This window comes from Leucopleurus acutus, assembly GCF_964270905.1.
Source record: "Leucopleurus acutus genome assembly, chromosome: 2".
In the NCBI taxonomy this organism is placed as follows: Eukaryota; Metazoa; Chordata; class Mammalia; order Artiodactyla; family Delphinidae; genus Leucopleurus; species Leucopleurus acutus.
Genome location: NC_139143.1, coordinates 16,389,584 through 16,412,366, shown reverse-complemented (window position 1 = coordinate 16,412,366; position 22,783 = coordinate 16,389,584). Strand labels below are relative to the sequence as shown.

Sequence of the window (22,783 nt, the reverse complement as noted above, 5' to 3'; positions counted from 1 at the left end):
TCAAAAGAATTTGATTAGCATAATAAGTATTGGCTAAAAGAAGTACAGGAAGATAACAATATAAAGCAAGAAATAACAATACAACACATAATTAAGAACCAAATATTTAAGTCTTTTTCAATTTTTCTCAGCAGTGTTTTTTTCATTGTATAGGTCTTACACATATTTTATCAGATTTATCCCTAAGCATTTCACCATATTTTTTGGTGTATGAAAATGTTGCTGAGAGAAATTAAAGATCTGTGTAACTGGAGAGATATACCTTGTTCATGGATCAGGAGACTCAATATTCTTAAGATGTCAGTTCTCCCAAAATTTAGCTCCAGATTCAGTACAATCCAAACAAAAATCCCATGAGACTATTTTGTAGAAATTGACAAATAAATGCTAAAATTCATATGAACATGCAAAGGACTTAAATAGCCAAACTTTAACACTACCTGATTTCAGGACTTAATTTCAAAGCTGTAGTAATCAAGAAAGTGTGGTATTGGTGCAAAGATAGAAAAATAGATGAAAGAAATATACCCACATATATACAGAGAATTGACTTTTGACAAAGCACAAAGGTACCTCAGTGGAAAAAAAATAGTATTTTCAACAAATGGTAGTGGAACAACTGAATATCCATTTGCAAAAAAAAAAAAAAAAAATTTAACTCATCTATACTTCATACCATACAGCAAAGTAATTTATAGTGACCGGAAGCAGATCAGCTGTTGCATTGGCATGGGATGAGGGCCAGGGAGGTACTGGAGGGAAGGATTACAAAGAGGCATTAAGAAACTGTTGGGGTGATGGGTATCTGCATTATCTTGATTATGGTGATGGTTTCACACATGTATACATATGTGAAAACTTATGAAATTGCACACCTTAAAAGTGGTGAGGGAATTCCCTGGCCGTCCAGTGGTTAGGACTCCTCCGAGCTTCCACAGCAGGGGGCATGGGTTCAATCCCTGGTCAGGGAACTAAAATCCCCATGCCACGTGGTGCAACCAGAAAAAAAAAAAAAAAAGTGGTGCATTTTGCTTATGCCAACTATACCTCAATAAAGATATAGGTATAGATATAGATTTTTTTTTTTAAGTAAACTCTTAAGTGGCTTTCTACTTCATTCCAAGTAAAAGCCAAAGTCTTTATCTTGGCCAGCAAGGCCATATGTGTTCTGACCCTGCCCTTCTTTGTTTCCTCCTTGACCTCATCTTCTCCCACTTGAACTGTGTCATTCACCTACTCCAGGTACAGTGGTTTCTTTCCCATTTCTCCAACATACCAACCCCACTCGTGTCTGAAGTCTGTGCTCAATGTAAGAAAGGCCCACTCTCCACCAGCTCTGCTTCTTGTGTCTTCCTTCTTGTCTCTTTTACCTTTAAGCTTACTTACTGTCTCTATTACCTTTAAGCTTCATGAGGGCAAAATCTTTGCTTTACTCACTGGTGTATCCCCAGTACCAAAAACAATGCCTGATACATAGGAAATATTTGCTGCATAAAATATTTGTCAAACGAACTTGACATAGATTCTGGGGCAGTAGAGTGCACTGACTGAGTCCTTATCTTGGCCTCTGTGTCCAGCCTCTGCGGTTAGAGTGCCTGACTTCTGATCCCAGTTTCACCACTTACTAGCTGGGTGACCCTGAGCGAAATACGTAACCTCTCTATCCCTCAGTTTACTTATCTGTGAAATAAAGAAAATAGTTGTACTTATCTAAGAACATTGTTATAAGGAATGTATGAGCTCATGCCTATAAAGCACTTAAAATGTAAGAGTTCTTACAGCAGCTGTTAGGAAAAGTCTGGTATTGTTATTTCCATCTGTGTGCTTCCTAAGCACTTGTTAAGTTTTATTTTTTGTCCTGTTTTTCTTGTACATAATTTAGAATGTCAAATCATTCTATAAGACATAACAAAGTACAGCAGACCCCAGCCTTGTTTTTCCTCATTCTCTAATTTCACACTCCAAAAAAATCCACTTTCAACTCTTAGGTATTTCTTCCAGTATTGACCTAAATTACATGCTTATATTACTATTTCTTGAAGCTTTTAGTTTAGTATTACCTATTGACTTCCTGCTGTGTGCCCTACACACACACACACACACACACACACACACACACACACACACACACACACACACACACACACACACACACACACTATCTGCTTTTCTTCCCCTCTTTCTTCCTAATGGTTATATCATAATATTCAGACCAAGTAAATATTTATTGTGTGCGTTAGTATGATCATATATGTAGATATTAGGTATACATGTATAACTTCTGTGTTGTTGTAGAGATAATTGTCTTGTTTTTCATTTGCTTTGTTTCCTATGCGCCTAGCCCAGCTCATCAGCCACCTCTACACAGAAGTGTAACTCCCCTCAATTCTCTGTCCTGGTGGCATCCTTCTTGGAGCCCTCCATTTTTCAGGTCTACTCTGGACTGTTTGCTGTCTGGACCAGCTGCACCTCTGCTGTCCTAGGACCTCTCTTCACTTCTCATCCTGGGGGTTTCCTCATCTCTCTCCTATGTGGAATTTCCGTTTCCCTGGATCCCATGCCATTATTTTTCCTGAGCTTTCTGAGAAAGAGAACAGGTGTGGTTACAGTTGTGAGACTCTGCATCTCTGAAAATGTCTTTATTCTAGTCTCACATTGATTGATTTAGCTGGGAATTGAATTCTACTTTGGAAACCATTTTGCCTCAGGATTTTGAAGACATTTCTCCAGTAATTTCCAGTGGTTGCCATTTCCTCTGTTCTCCTATTATTTGGATGTTGGAGCACCCTCAAATGATCCTCCAGTTTTTTTTTTTAACTTCTCTGTATTGTTGTCCTCAAAGATCTCTGGGCAGTTTTATTAATGGTTCCGTCCCAGATGTTTTGTGGATTTAAAAAATTCTCTAATACATCGCATTTCCAAGAGCTCACCTTGTTTCTTTGAACATTCCTTTTCTACATCCTCTTTGTCCTGTTTGGTGGATATGGTGTATTTTCTTGTCTCTCTGAGGGTATCAGTTGTGTTAGGCATGAGGCAACCTGTAAAGGTGAAATAAACACAAGGAAAGACTCAAGCTTAAATTTCGTTACAACACTGAGTGCAGGATGAAAATTCTTCATTTGTGTGCATTTTTCTGTGTTCCTCCCTTGAAGCCATTTTCTTACTTAGTATTTTTAATATTGGCTTGACTTTCCTTACCCCTTTTGGATGAGTGACTGCACTTCCCTTTTTCAACTTGTAGAAAAATATAAAGGTTAGAGAAGAGAACTGTAATTCATTGAATCAATCAATTTTAGGACCATTTACTCCCCAAATATACCAGGCAGATAAGAAAAGATAAGTGTACCAGTGGTCTGCTGTTAATGACTCAGAGCTGAGATTTTGAAGTGCGTGAGTACAGCTCACTCTTAAGGTGGGCATTCCTCACTGAAGCTCTGAATGAATAAAGGGCACTGCAGTTATGGCTTTAACCTCTGGAATGTAGTACTTCTTCCCCTCGGCTCCCTGGGGGAATTTTCAAGATCTTCATAGAAGGGTTTTAGGGACGTATTTGCCAATGCCACTGACTGTAGTGCAGTTTGACAGTTTTCTGGGTGTCCAATTTATGGCATTTCTCCTTTTTTGCCACATCTACTTTAAAGTTCATTTAGGCTCTTTAAATCAATGATGGGTGCAGGAGAATTGTCTCTTTTCCAACTCTTAGACTGATTTGTGTCTAACAGTACCAAGGAGGTAACAACCTAAAGTTCTCCTTTAAACACATAACCCACTTTAATAATTTCAGTCAATTCCCTCAGGAAGTTCTCATCAGTAACAGACTTTGTTTTTCAAGGTTTCCTATACTTCCGCCTCCTGAAAGGGCATCGTTCCTTAGGATTTCCTACCGTGCTTCTCATTCTGCAAACATCTCCTCCCAAGCTTCGTTCACCATCAACAGTGCTCGTCGTCACATGCCATTCCATCATATGCAGATAGTTATTCCTGAAATATTAATGCATTGTATTTGTTCATATGTTTATTCTAAACATAATTAACATTCTCATACTTTTATGATATACTTCATGGGTCCTATAATCAAACTTTTGACTGATTCAAAAAGGTAAAAAAGAAAGCCTTAAAAGAAAGGTAAAAAAATGATAGGTATAATGTAAACTAATTTAAACAAATACTGATTATTAACAAAGGCATAATTTGATCTAATTGGTTCTAGTGATACTGGTCTTATACATCTTTCTTTTGGTTTGTTGCTTCATTTTTATTCTCTGTGGGGAGCCCATATCATAGACTAGGTGTGTCAGGTATTGAGTGGTGTGAACATTTTTCATCAAGACACTATCCTCACATATTCATTTGATGTGTTCTCCCAAGATTTTACATTGCGGTGGTGCTTGAAGTTACATGTTTCCTGTCTTACATTCCTGTGTTGTTTATATCTTATTGGTTATTCCCATCTGATAATTCTTTTTGATTAGTCTGCAGGGTTTTATTTTCCAATCATTCTTCCATTTCTTCAGTGTTCTCTATCCATTTTCCTATTATGAAGTTTCATCTTAGTTTTACTGTGTACTATCTCTCCCCTAATATGTAATGCATGCCTAGAATTTGTTCAAGCCATTCTCTCGTTTTTACATACCTTTAAACCTTTGAAAGCATAAATAAACTCAGGAAAACACAAAGGTCTTTCAATATATAAATGCATGAAAGCATGTACATTTTTTTATTTTTAAAAACCACTACGTATTACCTGTCACTGCCAATATTTAATAATTAACAGGCACGGTTTTTGAGTGATCATTGCATGCAATAGATTATTAGCCAAAGTGGAACATACCTACATACACACACACACACACACACACACACACACACACACACACACTCAGCTAAACATTGAGATGATGCACCTAAGTGTTTTATAGAAATACGAGTGACATCTAGAGTTATTCTTTAACCTGTATCTTTCTCTTAAATTCCAGACTTGCTATTCAAACCCTTTAGTTTTTATTTCAATATTCAGATTTTATACTTCTCAAAATTAGAAAAATCTTTTTCTCTCCCTTCACCTCATTTAAAATTACAATTAAATAATTTTACATTGTTTCTCATATCATAACCTTTGATTAGTACCAGAAAGTTCAATATAGCCTTCCCAATTGAAAGTAAGTAAAACATGCATGAAGCAATGCCTGACACTGAGTGATGTACTGTTCTTGAAAAGATCCTGCTTTTTTAAACACATTTTTATGTTAATGATTAGTCTTCATCATTCTAAGAATCCATACAAAAAGACTGATAGTAGATCATGTCAGATCTGGCATCTTCTTTTTTTTTTTTTACTTTGCCGTGCTTCCTTACTTACATGATTTTTGCCATTTACATTTACTCTTGTGAAGCACCAAGGCTAAATTATCTGGCAGTCTGATATGTAATTTGCAATCGAGTAAAAACATTTTATTGCCGATATTATTAAATTTGACTTACTGTTTTAAAATATCTTTCAGAAACATATGTTAATTCACTTTTACTTAGTTCTTACAAGCACTACATTTTTCATCTACTAGTGTCAAATGACTTGAAAATCCCTGGATGCTGTGTGCTCTAATTTCTTGTGTGATCAATTAATAAATAATAAGGAGGGAAAAATAAACTTTTTTTTTCCTTTGCTGTCACTTTCTTGCCTGATTAGTAGTAAAAAGAATCTTCTAAAATGAAAAAAATGGCAATAGATTTAATCAGAGAAACAAAACAAATCCCATCACATTCACACACACACACACACACACACACACACACACACACACACATGCATGTCAACCTTCTTCCGTCAGGTTAGAAAGAACATTCCTATTTACATTAATGCAGAGTATATTTGTTTTCACGTGACGATACAAGTCACTGTATTTTGTTGCAGATGTAACAAATAGAATTACAGCTGTTCTTTATTTGATCTTCTAAAGATCCAAAGATGTTCAAGGATTCAGTTTGCTCAGTCTTCCCCATAGTGTCATCCGTTATTTGGGAAGGAGACCTAATTTGCAACAGATACAAAACTATTTGTCATTTTGCGAGTTTGCCAAAAATAAATGAAACTATTAATTACTACATTTTTGAGCAGCTGTTAATAAATTGGGATAACTGTTCATTAGAGTACTGGTTAATGACATGGACTGTATTTGGCTAGTGTTGCTTTTCACAGAAATGTATCAACAAAATTAAGTGCATCAGCAAAAGTAAGTGATGCTTTATTTTAATTATTTAAAATGAGACTTACTTATCCTACATTAGTAAAGATTTAATTTAAAACAAATTCTCTTTTGTCATATTAAAACTAATGATTCAAGGTTTCCCTGGTGGCGCAGTGGTTGAGAGTCCACCTGCCGATGCAGGGGACACGGGTTCGTGCCCTGGTCCGGGAAGATCCCACATGCCGCAGAGCGGCTGCGCCCGTGAGCCATGGCCGCTGAGCCTGCGCGTCCGGAGCCTGTGCTCCGCAACGGGAGAGGCCACAACAGTAAGAGGCCCGCATACCGCAAAAAAAAAAAAAAAAAAAACAACAACAACTAATGATTCAACACCATATTTTAAAGCAAGTTATATCACTCAGCATTTTATATTCTGCATACTTGATATTCCAAAATGATGGCTTGAAACTTTTAAAATACTAATTTTCGAGATAAAATTTCTAGTCCTTTATTATTTTTCTTTTTCCAAATCTAAAATTAGCATTAAATTTTATTGTTCTAAAAACATTTACTCAATCCTCCAGATAGAAAAGTATCTTTTTAGATTATTTTAATTCATTCTTCTGTATGTGTGAATGAACAATTAGGAAGTATTCACACATTCCCTTTAATTAGAATGTATGCATTCCATATTTATTTAACTGGAATACATTTAATTGCACATGTGTTATAATTTTTTAAAAATTTGAATAGCTTCTAGGTATAGATGTATTTAGAGTAGAATAATTGGAAACATACCACATATGCAACGTAAGTGCTTTCCAAGGAATTTAATTAATCTGTTGTACTCTATATAACCAAATTATTGTATTTTAAAAAGGCACTGTTCTCAGAAAGTCAATTCTGCCTCCTGTCCTTTTGGCATCCTGAAATTCTAAGCTTCCTTGCCAAAATTTTAAACTAATGATTATAGAGAGTTATTTTAAATTGTGATTAAACTAAATAAAAGTAATTATCAGCCAGTTAGAATTTTGAGGGATTGCTTTTCAGTTTAATGTGAATAACCCACACAGAAAAGAAAAAAGGGGGATTTGCCATTTGAAATATATAATATGTCCAGTGTGTAGTAAGTAAAAAAGCAATCAAGTACTCCGTGGTGAAACATTCGTTACTGTTTCCCCTTTTTCTTGAAATCTGATAGATGAACTAGATATTTTCAAATGACTAAAAGTATGCACAGCCTCTCACCTCTGGAACAGCAGTTGAATTTGGCCATGGTCACTAATAATAAAGAATAGTTAGCATATGAAAACTGTTCCAATGACCTATAGCTGAAATAAATTTGTCTTCTGAAGTCCACTTCCTTACAGACTGGTGTCTGTTTCACAGTTGGCACTCCCCAAATTGGTCCTGTGATTAAATGGGCATGGGCACGGAACTAACCTTTAACTCCCAGAGATGGTTCCCCTAGGAAATGGTGACAGCACACCTGCAGGGCCACATCACAACAGCTTGTATTGCTACTGCTGCCTGCATTAGAATTTCATTACAGGGGCATTCAGGGATCTGTTCATGCAATGTGTACATGTGCCAGAATACTTCCCAAAACAGCAAACATCCCTAACTTATTAGTAAAAGAATTGATATAAAAATTAATATTTTAAATCAGCAATACAATAAGCAAGGCCACTACTTGATAATTTGTACCTTCCAGTCCCCAGAATAAACCTAATAAAACCATCTGCCACATGGAGAACACTTTCAGTTTAAAATACTATTTTATGTCTATAGAACAGAAGTTACATCAGCTCTTAAATTTTGAGGTATGTAACAGTTTATAACATAACAGGAATCATCTGCAATCTAAAAAATTTAATGAGTACATAAGTAATTAGAATGTTTTAATGTTTCACTTAATAATTTATAAATATATTCAAATATTAAGCTATTAACTATCACTTGTTTTAGCTAATTTTAATTATCTTTCACTTCTGAACCAATTTAAAAATAAGTTCAAATATCACAAAATAATGTCCCATACAGTTAGAGCTATGTATTTAAAAGAATCCATTTCTTCATAATCAGTATTTTTCCTTGCCCCTTCTCTTTAGAAATATTTTTTCATCACCCCGTAGTGACTTGTTTGTATACTAAGATATTGTTGGGAATTTATCTTTTGTTTATTTCATATACTTCTGATCAATTCCAACTCATACCCAATTATATTACACTAAATTAACATAATTCAACAGATGTTGATATTTAAATGTTTTCTGGCATTCAAATCTTGGACAGCTGTCTTCGAGCTTGGGGAAAAGGCAAACATTTAGAATTAAATGCTGAGCATATGCTTAAATTACTAATTAGAAAGATGGAATAAAAACTATGCATTATCCTTTCTAAGGACAATAAACCTCAGATAGGGATTTCTGTAATCTTTTTATATCAGGTTATAGTCCAAGGATGTATACATACTAGATGACATGGACTTCATGGATAACTTCATTTAATTTCAGATTGGATCACTTTAAAATTATGGAGAGTCTCACTAAAATATGAAAAACCTATAATGGCTTCATACTGGCAGTCTTAAGAGTTGAAAAGATGCCTTTTCACTTGCAATGTCAGGATGGTAAAAGCAGTTTTTAACAATATTTTATTATGGAAAATGTCATCATAAGCAGAAATACAGAGAAAAATATAAGCTCAAAACTGCAGCTGTCAAAACTGTCTTAGGTAATTACATGTGGCCAACCTTGTTTCATCTATATCTTATTTCAATTGAAATATATCAGTATGTTTCTCTAAAAGTAACAGTCTCTTAAGGAGAAAAAAAAACACCATACCATTATCACATCTATTAAAAAAGCAATAATTCTTTAATATATATGTATGTATATGTATATGTGTGTTTAATTACAGCTGATACTCAGATGTCTCCAATTATTTCATAATCTTTTGTCTTATACGTTATTTAAATTGGGATCCAAATGAGATCTATCTGTTAAAATTGGTTGACATATATATATCTCAAGTTCCCATTGATTGATAGGCCCTCCTCCCCCTTTGTTTTTTCCTTGAAATTTTTTGTTCGAAGAAGTTAGATTAGCAGGTTCGATTCCTGGTCAGGAAACTAAGATACCGCACACCATGTGGTGTGGCAAAAAACAAAAAAAACAAGAAGAAAAATATGTCAGATTGTTTGTCCTATAAAGTTTCCCACATCTGAGGAATGTTGCTGATTTTATCCACGCAGTGTCATTTAACCTATTCCTCTGTCCCTTGAGTTTTCTGCAGTGGGTATTTCGAGCTAGAGAATTGATTTGATTCAGGTTCAGTTTTGTTGTTTTGTTTTGGCAAAACTGTTCCAGAGGTGGTGGCCTAGACTTCTCTCCCTTCCACATCTGTTTCTGTGATTTATTAGCCATAAAGATGGTTACCCCAATTCATTCACTAAGGGTCACAGAACGGTGATATGTTAATTCTGTCCTCTCACTTTGGTTCATTAATTGGATTACTTCTGTTTCAAACTTAGCCCCTTCAAATACTTGATTACTCCGAGCTACAGATCATGTGGGTCAAGCAAGATAAATACTTGCTCCTTTTCCTTTAGCCATCCGTTTTCAAAATTAATTGATTCCTTACACTTTCTGGAGGTGACTGGTGAAATTTCGTTCTATTTTTTTTTAACTCATTGATTTAAACAGATCCCATGTGTTTCAGTCCATTTGTTATCATCCTAATTGATGTTAAAATTGTCCCATCTTTGGGCAATGGGAGACTATTTAAATGGGTTCCTGAGTCTGTTTCCTTGCTACGAGACTTTGCTTTCTTCCTTGCTTTCTGGTATGTTTATATTTCCAAGGCTACCTTGGACCTTTCCTGGCCTAGACCAAGAATCAGCCATTTCTTTAAGAAGTGCTGATTCGTTTACTGGAAAATAATCTTAGAACCCACAATCCACGTTTTAGGGGTGTCATTATTTCGAGGCCTTTTTAGTGAAATACTTAGACTTTTTTTTTTAACAAATTAGCTCATACTGATAGTTCCAGCTCAAATTCAAGACTTCATTGTTTTTGTATTTTCCCTCTTTGGCTTTAATCTATCTTTTTTCAACATAAAAAATATTACCTCTGGTGACAGCATAATAATTGTTCATTTTATTGATCCCACCATACATACACAGTATTTTCAGAATCACCATACCACCATGACCACTGATAAAATAATTACTGAAAACAGTTTAAGTTTTTCCCTTTTTCTAGTCTTTTTGTACTTCGTCTATATTTCACTAGGAATGCACAAATTCCCGTGTTTTAAAGTCACTTGAAATCGTTTCTAAGTATAGATACACTAATCCATAGTTAGGTTCATTAGTTTCATTTTAGTTTTCAGAGACTGCTTTTTAAAATTTTATTGTTTTATAATAATATAAAAATAGTTACAGGTTCCACAATCAAATCTCCTCAAGAAGTTACTGTCAAGGAAGTCTAACTTCTATTCAGTCCTCACCACTTGTTCCCCTCCCCCCGTCATATAGGTAGCTATTGCTTTGTTTTCTTTTGTTTATGGTTCACCCTTCCATTGGCTATTTTATTTTCTATTTTTAAGATAAGCAGACATATCTTTCTCTCCCTATTTTTCCATTTCCTTTTCTCTCACTCTCACTCTAGTGTACCGTTTGATTTTTAGGAAGGCTCATTTTTTGTAATAATTATCTTTACTTTAATACTATTATATAACAGCCTTAGTCCCCTTCCCCTTTTGAGGGTGGGGGGCTATTTGCAGTTGGTTCTCTGCTCTGAGCAGGATTGAAATAAGCTAGGAACCTCTTTGCCCTTCTCATTCCTCTCCCACACATTTGTTTTGAAGTTAATTATTTCTCTGCTAATACCTACAGGACGGTCAGCAAATTTATTCTATTTTTCCTATATAGCTTTCATTTCTTTCCGTTTTTAGGTAGTTGTACTGTACGTATGTGTGTAGCATACATATAGTCTGAAGCATGTAACCATTCAATACTACACTGTAGTATTACAGTCTGAATCATATAGCCATTCAATACTATACTGTCTCCTTAGTTTCAGTTCTAGTTGTAGTTTTAATTCAGTTCATTTAGTTTTAATTCTATGAATAAATATGTTTCTAATGATCCCTATCTTATCTGAAGTCAGTGCGTCTCTGCTCTTTCTGTCCTCTGAGGTTGATTCTCTGGTTGATTCCTCCGGCAGGTCTCATGGGAACAATATTCCCTGAGTCCCTGCATATTATTAATGGTTTGTCCAGACCCTGTATATTTAAAGGTCACTTTGGGCAGATATACAACCCATGGCTCATATTTTTTTCCTTAACTGTTTCAAATACATTAGTCCATTGTTTATGTAAAATGTTGTTTTCAGTGTGTGATACAGTCTGATTTTTCTCTCACATATAAGTGACTTGGTGTTGCCCAGATGCTCAGTATATGTTTTTCTTTTCTTTAAAACCCAAGGGTTTGACTAGACTCTATGCTGATGCTGGTCATTCTATGTGTTTTTCCTAAGGATGAAGTAGGCTCTTTCAGTGGTAGTTTTATTACTTTTAAAATAAATTTCAAGCTTTTCTCCAATTATAATTTTTCATATTTATTTTGTTTCGTTGCTTTGGTTTTGTTTCAAAATTTTCTATTATACATATATTGGATCTCCTTGCCTATCTTCAGTAGCTATCACTTTCTCTCAAATCTTTTTTTATTTTTAACGTTTTTATCCTTTGCATTTTCCATTCTTCATTATGTTCTTATCTTTTACTTCTTCATCATATTTACTTACTCTTGTGTCCTAGTTCAGTTTCATTTCTGAAGTGTTTTTTTTTTTTTTTTTTGCCTTTTATTTCTGTTGTTTTCTGAATGCTGTCATCTCTCTGGCTAGTTATTGTTGTCCAAACGTTTTGGGTTATCCTACATGTTATTATGTGGATTCAAAAACCACAGTGTCACTGCCACCATATTCTCAGAATACTCTAGTTATGACTTTTTTTTAGAATTACAGGAATCCAGGACTTCTACATAACATGCCTATATTTAAGTGGCAAAATAAGTGATTAGAGTAAGTGGTCAGGTTTACATTTCTCTACTGATACAATAGCATGTCATGGTTTTCTAGTCTTTTAGTATGATATTGCTTATGTTTCTTTTGAAAAATGATGTTCAGGGACTTCCCTGATGGTCCAGTGGGTAAGACTCTCCCAGGTTCAATCCCTGGTCAGAGAACTAGATCCCACATGCACGCCACAACTAAGAGTTCACATGCTGCAACTAAGAAGGCTGCATGCCACAACTAAAAGATCCCGCATGCCACAACTAAGACCTGGCACAGCCAAAATAAATAATAAATAAATAAATATTAAGAAAAAAATGATGTTCGTGCACAATTTCCACACACCTTTAAGGACTTTTTGTGCCAAGTGAATAAAACGCACTGGGCCAGGTGATACGTGTGGAACCAGGATTTGATATCCTAGTAAGGAAACCACAGGCACTATCCTTTACTCCTTTCAGTCTCTCACTCGTGTCCCCTTCATTCATTCCCCACAGCCCAGCCAGAATGGCATTTGGAAATCCCATATGTATTTGAGTGTTCTTAAACATTCTTAATGGCTTCCCATTGCCCTTAGGATCAAGTCCTAAACATGGTTTGTAAGGCCTTTCTTGGTCTTACAGTTCTTACTCTTCCAGCATCATCGCCAATTACTCTTTGCCTTTAACACTATATACCAGTTCATATAATAGTTCATATAGGGCTTCCCTGGTGGCACAGTGGTTGAGAGTCCGCCTGCCGATGCAGGGGACACGGGTCCGTGCCCCGGTCCAGGAGCATCCCACATGCCGCGGAGCGGCTGGGCCCGTGAGCCATGGCCGCTGAGCCTGCACGTCCGGAGCCTGTGCTCCACAACGGGAGAGGCCACAACGGTGAAAGGCCCATGTACCACAAACAAACAAACAAACAAAAATAGTTCATATAATAGTACCATAAAATTTACTGTGTTAATGATGTATAGTAGTACCTCAATATCCACAGGGGATTGGTTCTAAGACCCCCACCCCCATGAATACCAAAATCCACAAATGCTCAATTCCCATATATAAAATGGCATATTCCCATATATAAACTGGTATAGTATTTGTATATAGCCTACACACATCCCCCCTTATACTTTAAATCATCTGTAGATTACTTATAATACCCAATACAATGTAAATGCTATGTAAATAGTTGCTGGCACACAGAAAATTCAAGTTTTGCTTTTGGGGACTTTCTAGAATTTTTTTTTTCCAAATATTTTTGATCCTAGATTGGTTGAATCCGCAGATGCAGAACTTGTGGATACTGAGGGAAAACTGTATTTTACTTTAACTCATTTAATTTCCAAAATTACCCTATGAGGTAGAGATTCTTATTATCCTCATTTTACATATGAGGAAACAGAGAGAGGAGTTAAATAACTTTCCCAGCTCAAATGGTAGATAATATGTACAGCAGTGTCCTTTTTATTTTCCAAGTCTTACTTCTAAGGCGTATAAAAATTAACTTGACCGTTTTCTCAAATCTACTAACGAAAAACCATTAACTCTTCTGAAATAGTAAATTTTAAACATTATTTAGATCACTTACACATTGCTTAGCAAAAATAAAGTGACATTTTGACTGATCACAGCTAATATGATTTTTATTTGATCATTTGGCATTTGTTTTCTGAAAATTAAAAAATGTAGAGGCTTCCATGGTTTTCCAAAGAAATTCATTATGTAAATGAAAAAAGAGGAAAGAGTTTATATTTGACATTTAATTTCTGTATACTGTTTCTTCATGGACATTTAAAGGCAATAGACCTCCCAGATACAGAGAGTAATAGACCTGGTTTACCAAAATTATAAAGGATGTTTGGGTCTAAGATCTTGATGGCAAAACTAATCCTAAATATAAGCTAAGGCACTCCAACTCTGCAAGTGTTTCAATTGAATTGAATGAGGAGAATCCTGAAGTACTCTTCCTCCTAATTATTGAACATTAGTGTTCCTGTAGTCATCACAAGCTTCCTGTTACCTTACCTAGCTAATACTGTATATATTTCACAGTCTAGCAAACATTTGCTAACAAGTCTGCAGAAATTTTATGTACGTAAATGTTCATTCATCTGCCAAAAGCTATCATGGAAATGTGGAGTAACCGAAGGCATTCCTTTCACTAAGTTACACTTAGTGAAATGCAAAATTATGTAGAAAGGGAAACACTTTACCATCAAGGTACCTGCATATACTTTAAAAGCTGGTTTACATGTAAAAGCTTGATTTTGCAGATATTTGTATCCCGAAGCCCAAGATATGAACCAAATAAGTTTTGTGGTTTTCTATTTCCATAAGTAAACATTTCTTTATTATAGCAATTGGAACCTCAATAAAAATACTGATTATCATAAAGACAAGTTACTCTAAAAACTCTGGCATGCCTTGTTAAATTGCATTCAACAACTGTTCAGTAAGTACCTGAATTGGCAAGGCTTATAAGAGACAAGGGAAATTTACTTTAAAAAATAAAACAGATATGGACCCCACTGCCTTCAAGGAATATACAGTCTGGTTAGAGGATTAGTTCATGTACATATATAGCCTTAGTTGAAGGCAGAAAACATTGTTTTCTCCAAGGAGTGAGAAATTATTCAGGCAATGGCAATCAGAAGAGGCTGCATAAAGGAGGTGGCATTTTAACTGGGTCATAGCATCCCAGTTGAATTCCATCAATAAGCAATAATTTAACCTAAATTCAAGTAAGTTTATATTAAATGGTAATGCTGTCTGACATATTCTAAAGTAGAAATAACTCCTTACATCTTTCAGAAGTTTAAGACATTCTGGCCCGTTATTAAAATAACCAGTTTTTATTACCTCCTCATTATGGAGATGAAAGTGGCAACGCTATTTTCCTTTGCTTTTCAGTATTCTTACTCAGCAGATGCCCATTACAGCATATAGAATTATGACATCACTTTAAGTCCCCTCTCAACAAGCAAAGTCACGGACACTTTACACAAGTCAAAGCTGAGCTCAGTCTTAAGCCTGTATCTGCCAACTCAATCATGCGAGTGAATTGTAGACTCTCTTGAATGAGCAAAACCTCTCAACTTCAAGATCTGCCTTGGAAATGTATCTACATTTGATTCCATCTCTTCATTAGAGCAGTACATTTCTGACTACAGCTGCAATAAAATCCAGAGTTATATCTACAAAAAAATATGGTCAGGCATTTTTCCACTGAATTTAATCATCAGTGTAGTTGACAAACTGGTTAATTCAAACAGGCAGCTTCATTCTTTTTTTTCTAGAGAATTTAAAATAATTATGAATGGACAGATTTGTTGAATTTCTTAACACTTGATGCTGCAAGGGGATGTCCTCTCCTCCCACTCCTTTAGAGGGTCCAGCTCCCACCATATTGAATTGCTTACAGAGCCCCAGATACAGCACGTCATGTGTGCACCTCAGGGCATTTGTGCCTCTTCAGATGTGTTCTCTCAGCTAAGGGCCTAGAATGCCTTACATGCCTGCTTGGAATTCTCTTTGAATACGGAGTTGAAATCATTTTCCCCCATGACTTTAACCCCTAGCAGATGAAAGCCATCTCTTTTTTATTTCTCGATCCTGTTTTATGGCATGGCGCGCATTACATTTTCAGTAGATGTTTATTAAATGGAGTATAATAACTGAGTTGAATGAGGTACTGTGGTATAGGGGAAAAAATGATTCTTTCGAGGCAAGTGTTCCTTGGTTCAAATATGAGAACTTTATATTCTGTTTATGTGATCTATGACAAGTATCAGTGTCTCTGGACCTCAGGTTCCTCAGACCTGGGTTTTTGTGAGGATTAAACAAGACAGTATGTGAAAATGTTTAGCATAATACCCCATATATAGCTGACAGTCAATAAGCTTGGATGTTCCTGGTAATTTAGATAATAAATCCTAAGACTTCAGAAACCAACATGTATTCAAAATAATTTTTTAAGATAATAAAATATATTCTCTGTCCTGCCCTTTTAACCCCATTATTCCCTGAAGCTGGTAAAGGAAAGAAACTCAGCACTTTTGTTCCAAAATGCTACTGAATTTAAAGCTGGGTTTAGAGTCAGAAATTATCAAATAGGACAATAACTAAAAAGTCAATTCGACAAATATATTCAAATATTATATACTGCACTGAATGAAGTGGATATGAAAATGAATAATGCATGGACTTCACTTTAAAAAGTTAAGAATATGAGGAATACCATAATTTTATTAATAGTTATAAAATGGCAACAATACCAAATACCATCCTGGGAAACATTTCATAGTGTCTGATCAGAGAGAGAATGTGGGATTATATCTGTGTCTGTAGTCTGATCTGATGGTTCTTTTATGTAAGATACAAGATGTTATCAGGACCAACATCCCAATTTTTTAAATATAGACACATATCTTCTTGCATTTAATGGAGATATCCAAAAGAATCATATTTATTTTGAGTAATTTTTTATCTCTCCTAAGAGTCAATACTAGCTTTATCATTTTTTAAGGAAATTAGAATAAACTTATTGTTGAAACTCTATGCTGAATGTCGATGATAATCAGATTCCAGAAATGTATAGTTATAGCTAGAAATCAAGTAAATTAAGTCAATATCAGTTTACTAAGTGCCTATTTTTCCTAGGTACTATGGTGTGAAGAATAAAAGAATACTCCAAGATGCCTCAAATATCTTAGATTCTGCCTGGAGAGACAATATCAAAATTTGAACTCAGGCGAAATGAATTTTTCTCCATTTCCACCAAGTGGTGGCCTGCTGCTATAACTGTGTGGATTTATTATATCGTATAGTAATTTCTTATTCATGTGTGTCTCCTGCATTAGGCCATGAGCCCCTCAATGGTAGGAGCTCTTATCCTTCTTTGTGTTTCGTTTAGCGTCTAGTAAAATACATGATTCAGAGTCAAGTTTTGTTCATTGTTAAATGAGTATTTTTGAGTGAATTTAAATAACAGTTCAAGAAAGTGTTATCCTAAAAAATGCATGATTGATTGCCAAGTGGAACGTGGAGGCAACAGTTGTTACTGAAGTTTGATTTGTTTTAGTTCAATAAATATTTACTGTTTTGCTCATAGATGAGAGGCACAACTAGCTTCTGTGAATTAGACATGGTGCCTGGCCTAAAATTGTTTCCAGCGTATACTTAACTGACGATCCACTCTAATCCGAAAGCAGCTTGAGGACATACAGTAGGACAAGTTTAATGACAGAGATATGCACAGATAGGTAAGAAATGTAAAGAAAAGGCACTTGGAAAGATAAGGAGCTTTTAGTAAAGTTTGAAGAAGAGAAAGAACATTTAGATTTAAATGCCCTGGGAGAACTTCGAAGGGAGAAAAGGCAGGCTCTCAAAGACGACGGAATTAGGAAACATGGCAAGGAAGTTTTTTCTAGTGGGTAGAACACACTGCTCGTGTGTTAGCACGTATGCATGGACTTGGTGACTGACAATTCCTTAAAACAAAATCAGAAGGAATTAAACAAATATGGGAAGCATGATGGCGGTACCAGGGAAGCTAAAACGTTAACAGCGGTTCTCCCATAGAGAGTTTTTGAAACCTTCCTGAATAATTTGCTCTCTGAAAAGATTAACTTTCCTCCCGATGTGAGAAGGTCCTCATTCACATACACTCAGAACGTTCTAATATCTACCCGAATTGCATAAAACAACCTCCACCACTTTCAGGTACCATGTGTTTAGAATAATGAAGAGCTACAAAAAGAAGTGTTAGACCTGCGCGGTCTCCTAGGAGTTTCGACTCGCCCAGGAAACAACAAGAGTCGGAAGCCGATGCAAAACGCAAGAGGTTTATTGAAGGCCGGTGCACCGGGGTTCCTTGGTTCTCACGTAGGAGATCGAAGAAGGAACCCTTCTGGGCGCGAATATGTCAGTTTTATAGGTTCCCACTTCCCCATATGTAAATTATAGATTTGGTTGTGTTCTCCTGCTGATTGGTCCCGGCTTAGGCTCAGACCAGAGAGGGAACTTGTCCCCAGCTGCCTGATTGGTCTTTGACAGACACCTTTTTTACATTTTGTTATCTCCCTCCTTCTCGGAAGGGGGCCGGACATCCTGGAAATTCACCCATTGTCTAAGAAGCCCCTATTGTCTGGAGAGTTCTTAATCATTAGCTGGAACAATGTCCCTCGAGTCCCACATTCCCCCCTTTTTCTTGTGACTATTGATTCCAATCATGGAATCTCAACCTTCTGTTCGTAAACTTTGGTACTGTTGTCTTAACATTAGAACTTGTACAGTACTGATACGTTCTCTAATAAATGCTATCAAGCGATTTAGAACACATGGTCCAAAAGTTAAAATCAACAATAAAACAATAAGAGGTCCCAAAAGAGTAGAGATTAAGGTGGTAAACCAGGGGGACTTATCAAACCATGATTGAAACCATCCTTTTTCGTTTTCTCTCTCCCTTTGCCTTTTATCTAAGCGTTCCCTTAGTTTATCCATGGTTTTGGTAATGGTTCCTGAATGATCAATATAAAAGCAACATTCTTCTTTTAGAGCAGCGCATAATCCCCCTTCTTTAAGAAACAGCAAATCTAGGCCTCTTCTATTCTGCAACACCATTTCTGAAAGTGAGGTGAGTGATTCCTTTAGTTGAGTTATGGAACTTTCTAATGCTCGAAGGTCGATGTCTACAGCCTGTTCTTAAACTTGAATAATACTGGGGTTATTGTATGAGGGCTGTGGTTCCTGTTCCTATCCCGGCAGATATTCCTAGTCCTAGAAGGACAGCCAATGTGAGGGTTACAGGTTCTCTTTTGTTTTTTGTACATATTCATCTAAAAAGGATGAGTCTGAATGGTAGATAAGTCTAGGGACTAATTGCACTAACACACAAAAGTCAGCTGAAGTATTAAGAACCTCTAAAGAGACACAAGGGGTGAGCCCCATGTTACATGCCCACCATCCATCTTGAGGAGGTACAAGATATCCTGAGCCTGAAGGGAGGCTAAAATCATGACAAAGGTGTCTATGGGACTGGGGAGGTGTTCCTATACAAGTACCATTTCCAGAAACTGAGGACAGGGTTAATTTACTGGTCCCTTCTTGCTTCCATCGACATTGGTCTGAGGAGGTAGAATTAGTATAGTTGGAGCTATATCCTATAGCATCATAATAAGGGGGAGGGGCAGCATAGCAAAGCCAACATGATTTTGTAGCCTCTGGGTTTGTAGCATTGAGAACCGTAAAGGCTGACTGCACCAAAGAAAGCATCCTATCCTGAGGAGTCCCAGGCTTAACTGTGGGTTCTTTGGATCCAGAGGTTTCATTAGTCTTATTCTTTGTTGACGTAGCTGAAGGGGCCGGGGGAAGCAAAGGGGGGCCAAGTACGGGATTTGGGCCTATTGATATAGGAGCAGGAGTCTCAATCTTTAGCTTAAGGGTCATTAATATTCCTAAATCATATCCCCTCATGTAAAATCTAACGCCCCAAGAATGACCATTTATCCATTTTTTATCTCTTTTTCCGGGATTACTAAAGGAAATTTTAAGGGGATGACACCATCCTGAACATTTACTCCGGTGTCCGGTATCCTCATTATGAGAATAATTAGCCGTTACAGTAATAAAATCCCAAGTTGAGGTGGGTTTCCAATTAGTATCCCCGGTAGTTTCACATCCCCAGCTTTTGCAATAAAAGTTTTCAGTTCCACCACATTTATAATTCAGAGATCGAGGGCGGTGGAACCCGGGGCATACGTAGAAAGTGAGAATACCAAGCATCATTCTTTTGCCTGCATTTTTGCAACCCGGCCCAAACCAATCAGTTTCCGAAACTTTGGAAGGGGCAGTGTTCATATCATGAGAATCTTCTGTACCCCAATAAGGTGCTCCTATTGCCAATTTACAAACATCAGGAAAAATATCTGGCCACCAGGTCCAGGGGGGTGCAGTATGACTAATGGACCAGGTTACATCTCCAGTCTGAGAAATTACCTGCCAAGTTAAACTTTGGGGGAGGTGAGGGCTAAAATCACTTACAGTCAGTAAAGGTAGTAAAACCAAAATTATAAGTCTTAGGTTCGTAGAAGCTTGAGTTTGAGCGGGTTGTCAGTCCTTTGGGCCCGCCATCCTGATGATGTCGTCGTTGGTGCAGCCTTCACATGTGAAGCATGGATCCAGGCAGCGATGTCGTCCACTTTTATGGCCGATGGGGTGGTGAGGACGACGGTGTATGGTCCTTTCCATCGAGGTTCCAACGTCTGGGTTCGATGCCGACGGACGTATATGGAGTCTCCGACTTGGAAAGGATGAGTTTCTCCCGGTGTTCCCGGTTGGTAGGCCTCGGCGAGTTGGGACCATATTTCTTTCTGGACCAATTGGAGTCCCAGTAGCCTAGCATATAAGTCAGTGTTATTTTGACAATCAGGTTTTATTTCTTTTCCTAAAGTGAGGAGGGGAGGCGGGGCACCATATAATATTTCAAAAGGAGTAAGATGGTATCGGGAAGGTGTATTTCTAACCCGGAATAGGGCCAAAGGAAGGAGCACCGTCCAATCGGTACCGCCAGTCTCCAAGGACAATTTAGTTAGGGTCTCTTTTAGAGTCCTATTCATTCTTTCTACCTGACCTGAACTTTGGGGTCTATAGGCACAATGTAATTTCCAATCAGTCCCCAAATATCTGGCCACATCCTGACTTACCTGGGCGACGAAGGCTGGACCATTATCAGACCCTATTACCTTTGGTGCTCCAAATCGAGGAAAAATTTCTTCTAAAATCTTCTTGGCTACTACAGCAGCTGTTTCTTTCTTTGTTGGGAAAGCCTCTATCCATCCTGAAAAAGTGTCTACAAAAACTAAAAGGTATTTATTACCGTACCTTCCAGGACGCACTTCGGTAAAGTCCACCTCCCAGTAAGTTCCTGGGCGGTCCCCCCTGAGTCTCTTTCCAGTTTCAAGTTTCCCTTTGTGAGTATTTACCTGTTGACATGGGACGCATTCCTGCACAATTTGTCCAGCTAATTTTGTCATTCCAGGGGTTTCATACCCGGCTTTTTGTAACAAGGCTACCATCTTTTTAGTCCCCAAATGTGTCCATCTGTGCATCTGTTGTAACATGGATTCTGCTTGCTGAGGGGACAAAGTTCCTTTTGTTGTGGCCGGGATGATTTCTTCATCGCGGCCTGGTTTTTCAGGAACTTTATCTGACAGTCCTAGAATGACTTCTCCCGATGCTATTTCTCGGGCCACTTGGTTAGCCATATTATTTCCCCTAATTATTGGGGTATTTCCTTTTTGATGTCCAGGGCAGTGGATGATACTGACTTTAGTAGGAAGCATGAGTACAGTCAACAAAGCCATGATTTCGTCTTTGTTTTTAATTTCTTTGCCACCTGAAGTTAGTAGCCCTCTCTGTTGGTAAATGGCACCGTGGATATGAGCGGTAGCAAACGCATATCTACTGTCTGTGTAGACGTTTACTTTTTTATTCTCTGCCATCTCTAATGCCCTCGTCAGGGCAATTAATTCAGCTCGTTGGGCTGAGGTCCCTTGTGGTAGCGCCGCTGCCCATATGACTTGTTTTCCGTCTACCACGGCTGCCCCAGTTCGACGCTTACCTCCTCCAGGAAACTGCTCCCATCCGTGAACCAGGTGAAATCAGCATCAGGGAGGAGCGGGTCCATCAGATCTGGCCTACTGCCGTGTGCTGCGGCCAGTACTTCCTGACAATCATGTATGATGGTGGAGCCTTCCAAGTCAGGATCAGGTAGCAAGGTGGCTGGATTGAGTCCTGTGGCTGGAGCAAACTTGATGCGATCTGAGTTTAGCAACAGGGTTTGGTAATGGGTCATCCTGGCATTAGTTAGCCACCTATCCGGTGGTTGACGGACTACATTTTCCAGGGCATGAGGAGCTGTTATCGTTAGATTTTGTCCTAAAGTTAGTTTGTCAGCATCTTTGACTAGAACGGCCACTGCAGCGATTATCTTTAAACAGGTGGGCCATCCTGATGCCACAGGGTCCAATTTTTTGACAAATAAGCAACTGGGCGATTCCAGGGACCCAATTTCTGAGTTAATACTCCTTTTGCAATGCCCTTATTTTCGGCCACATATAAATGAAAAGGTTTGGTTACATCTGGCAGTCCTAGGGCTGGAGCTGAAAGTAAAGCTCGTTTGATTTGGTCAAAAGCCCGTTGTTCCTTATCGCCCCAAACGAAAGGAGTGCTGTTTTTGGTTAGGGGGTACAATGGGGCCGCCAGCTCAGCAAACCCTGGAATCCATAGTCTACAGAATCTGGCCGTCCCCAAAAATTCTCTAACCTGCCTGGCGCTTTTGGGAGCCGGAATTTGGGCCACCAAATTCCTGCTCTCCGTGAGCCATCTTTGTCCCCCTTTTAATAGATACCCCAGGTAACTGACCTGTTGTTGGCATATTTGTGCTTTCTTGGCTGAGGCTCTATATCCCAGGGTTCCAAGTTCCGTTAACAGTTTTTCAGTACCCTTGATACAATCTTCTTGGGTCTCAGCAGCTAAT

The 22,783-nt window shown here is 37.5% G+C and overlaps 1 protein-coding gene across 3 annotated transcripts in view; it reads left to right on the top strand.

The window, feature by feature from the left end:
- The window catches only part of GPATCH2 (G-patch domain containing 2), a 174,217-nt gene that overhangs the window by 125,298 nt on the left and 26,136 nt on the right, over nucleotides 1-22,783 (top strand). The window contains exon 9 of one of the 3 annotated variants that reach the window (XM_082857833.1): nucleotides 16,906-16,999. The exons of the other annotated variants lie outside the window; for them this stretch is intronic. Coding sequence (XP_082713959.1) covers nucleotides 16,906-16,990 — 85 coding nt within the window. The 3' untranslated portion in view covers nucleotides 16,991-16,999. Of the gene's footprint in view, nucleotides 1-16,905; nucleotides 17,000-22,783 lie in introns of those variants that run through there. 3 annotated transcript variants of the gene reach the window in all.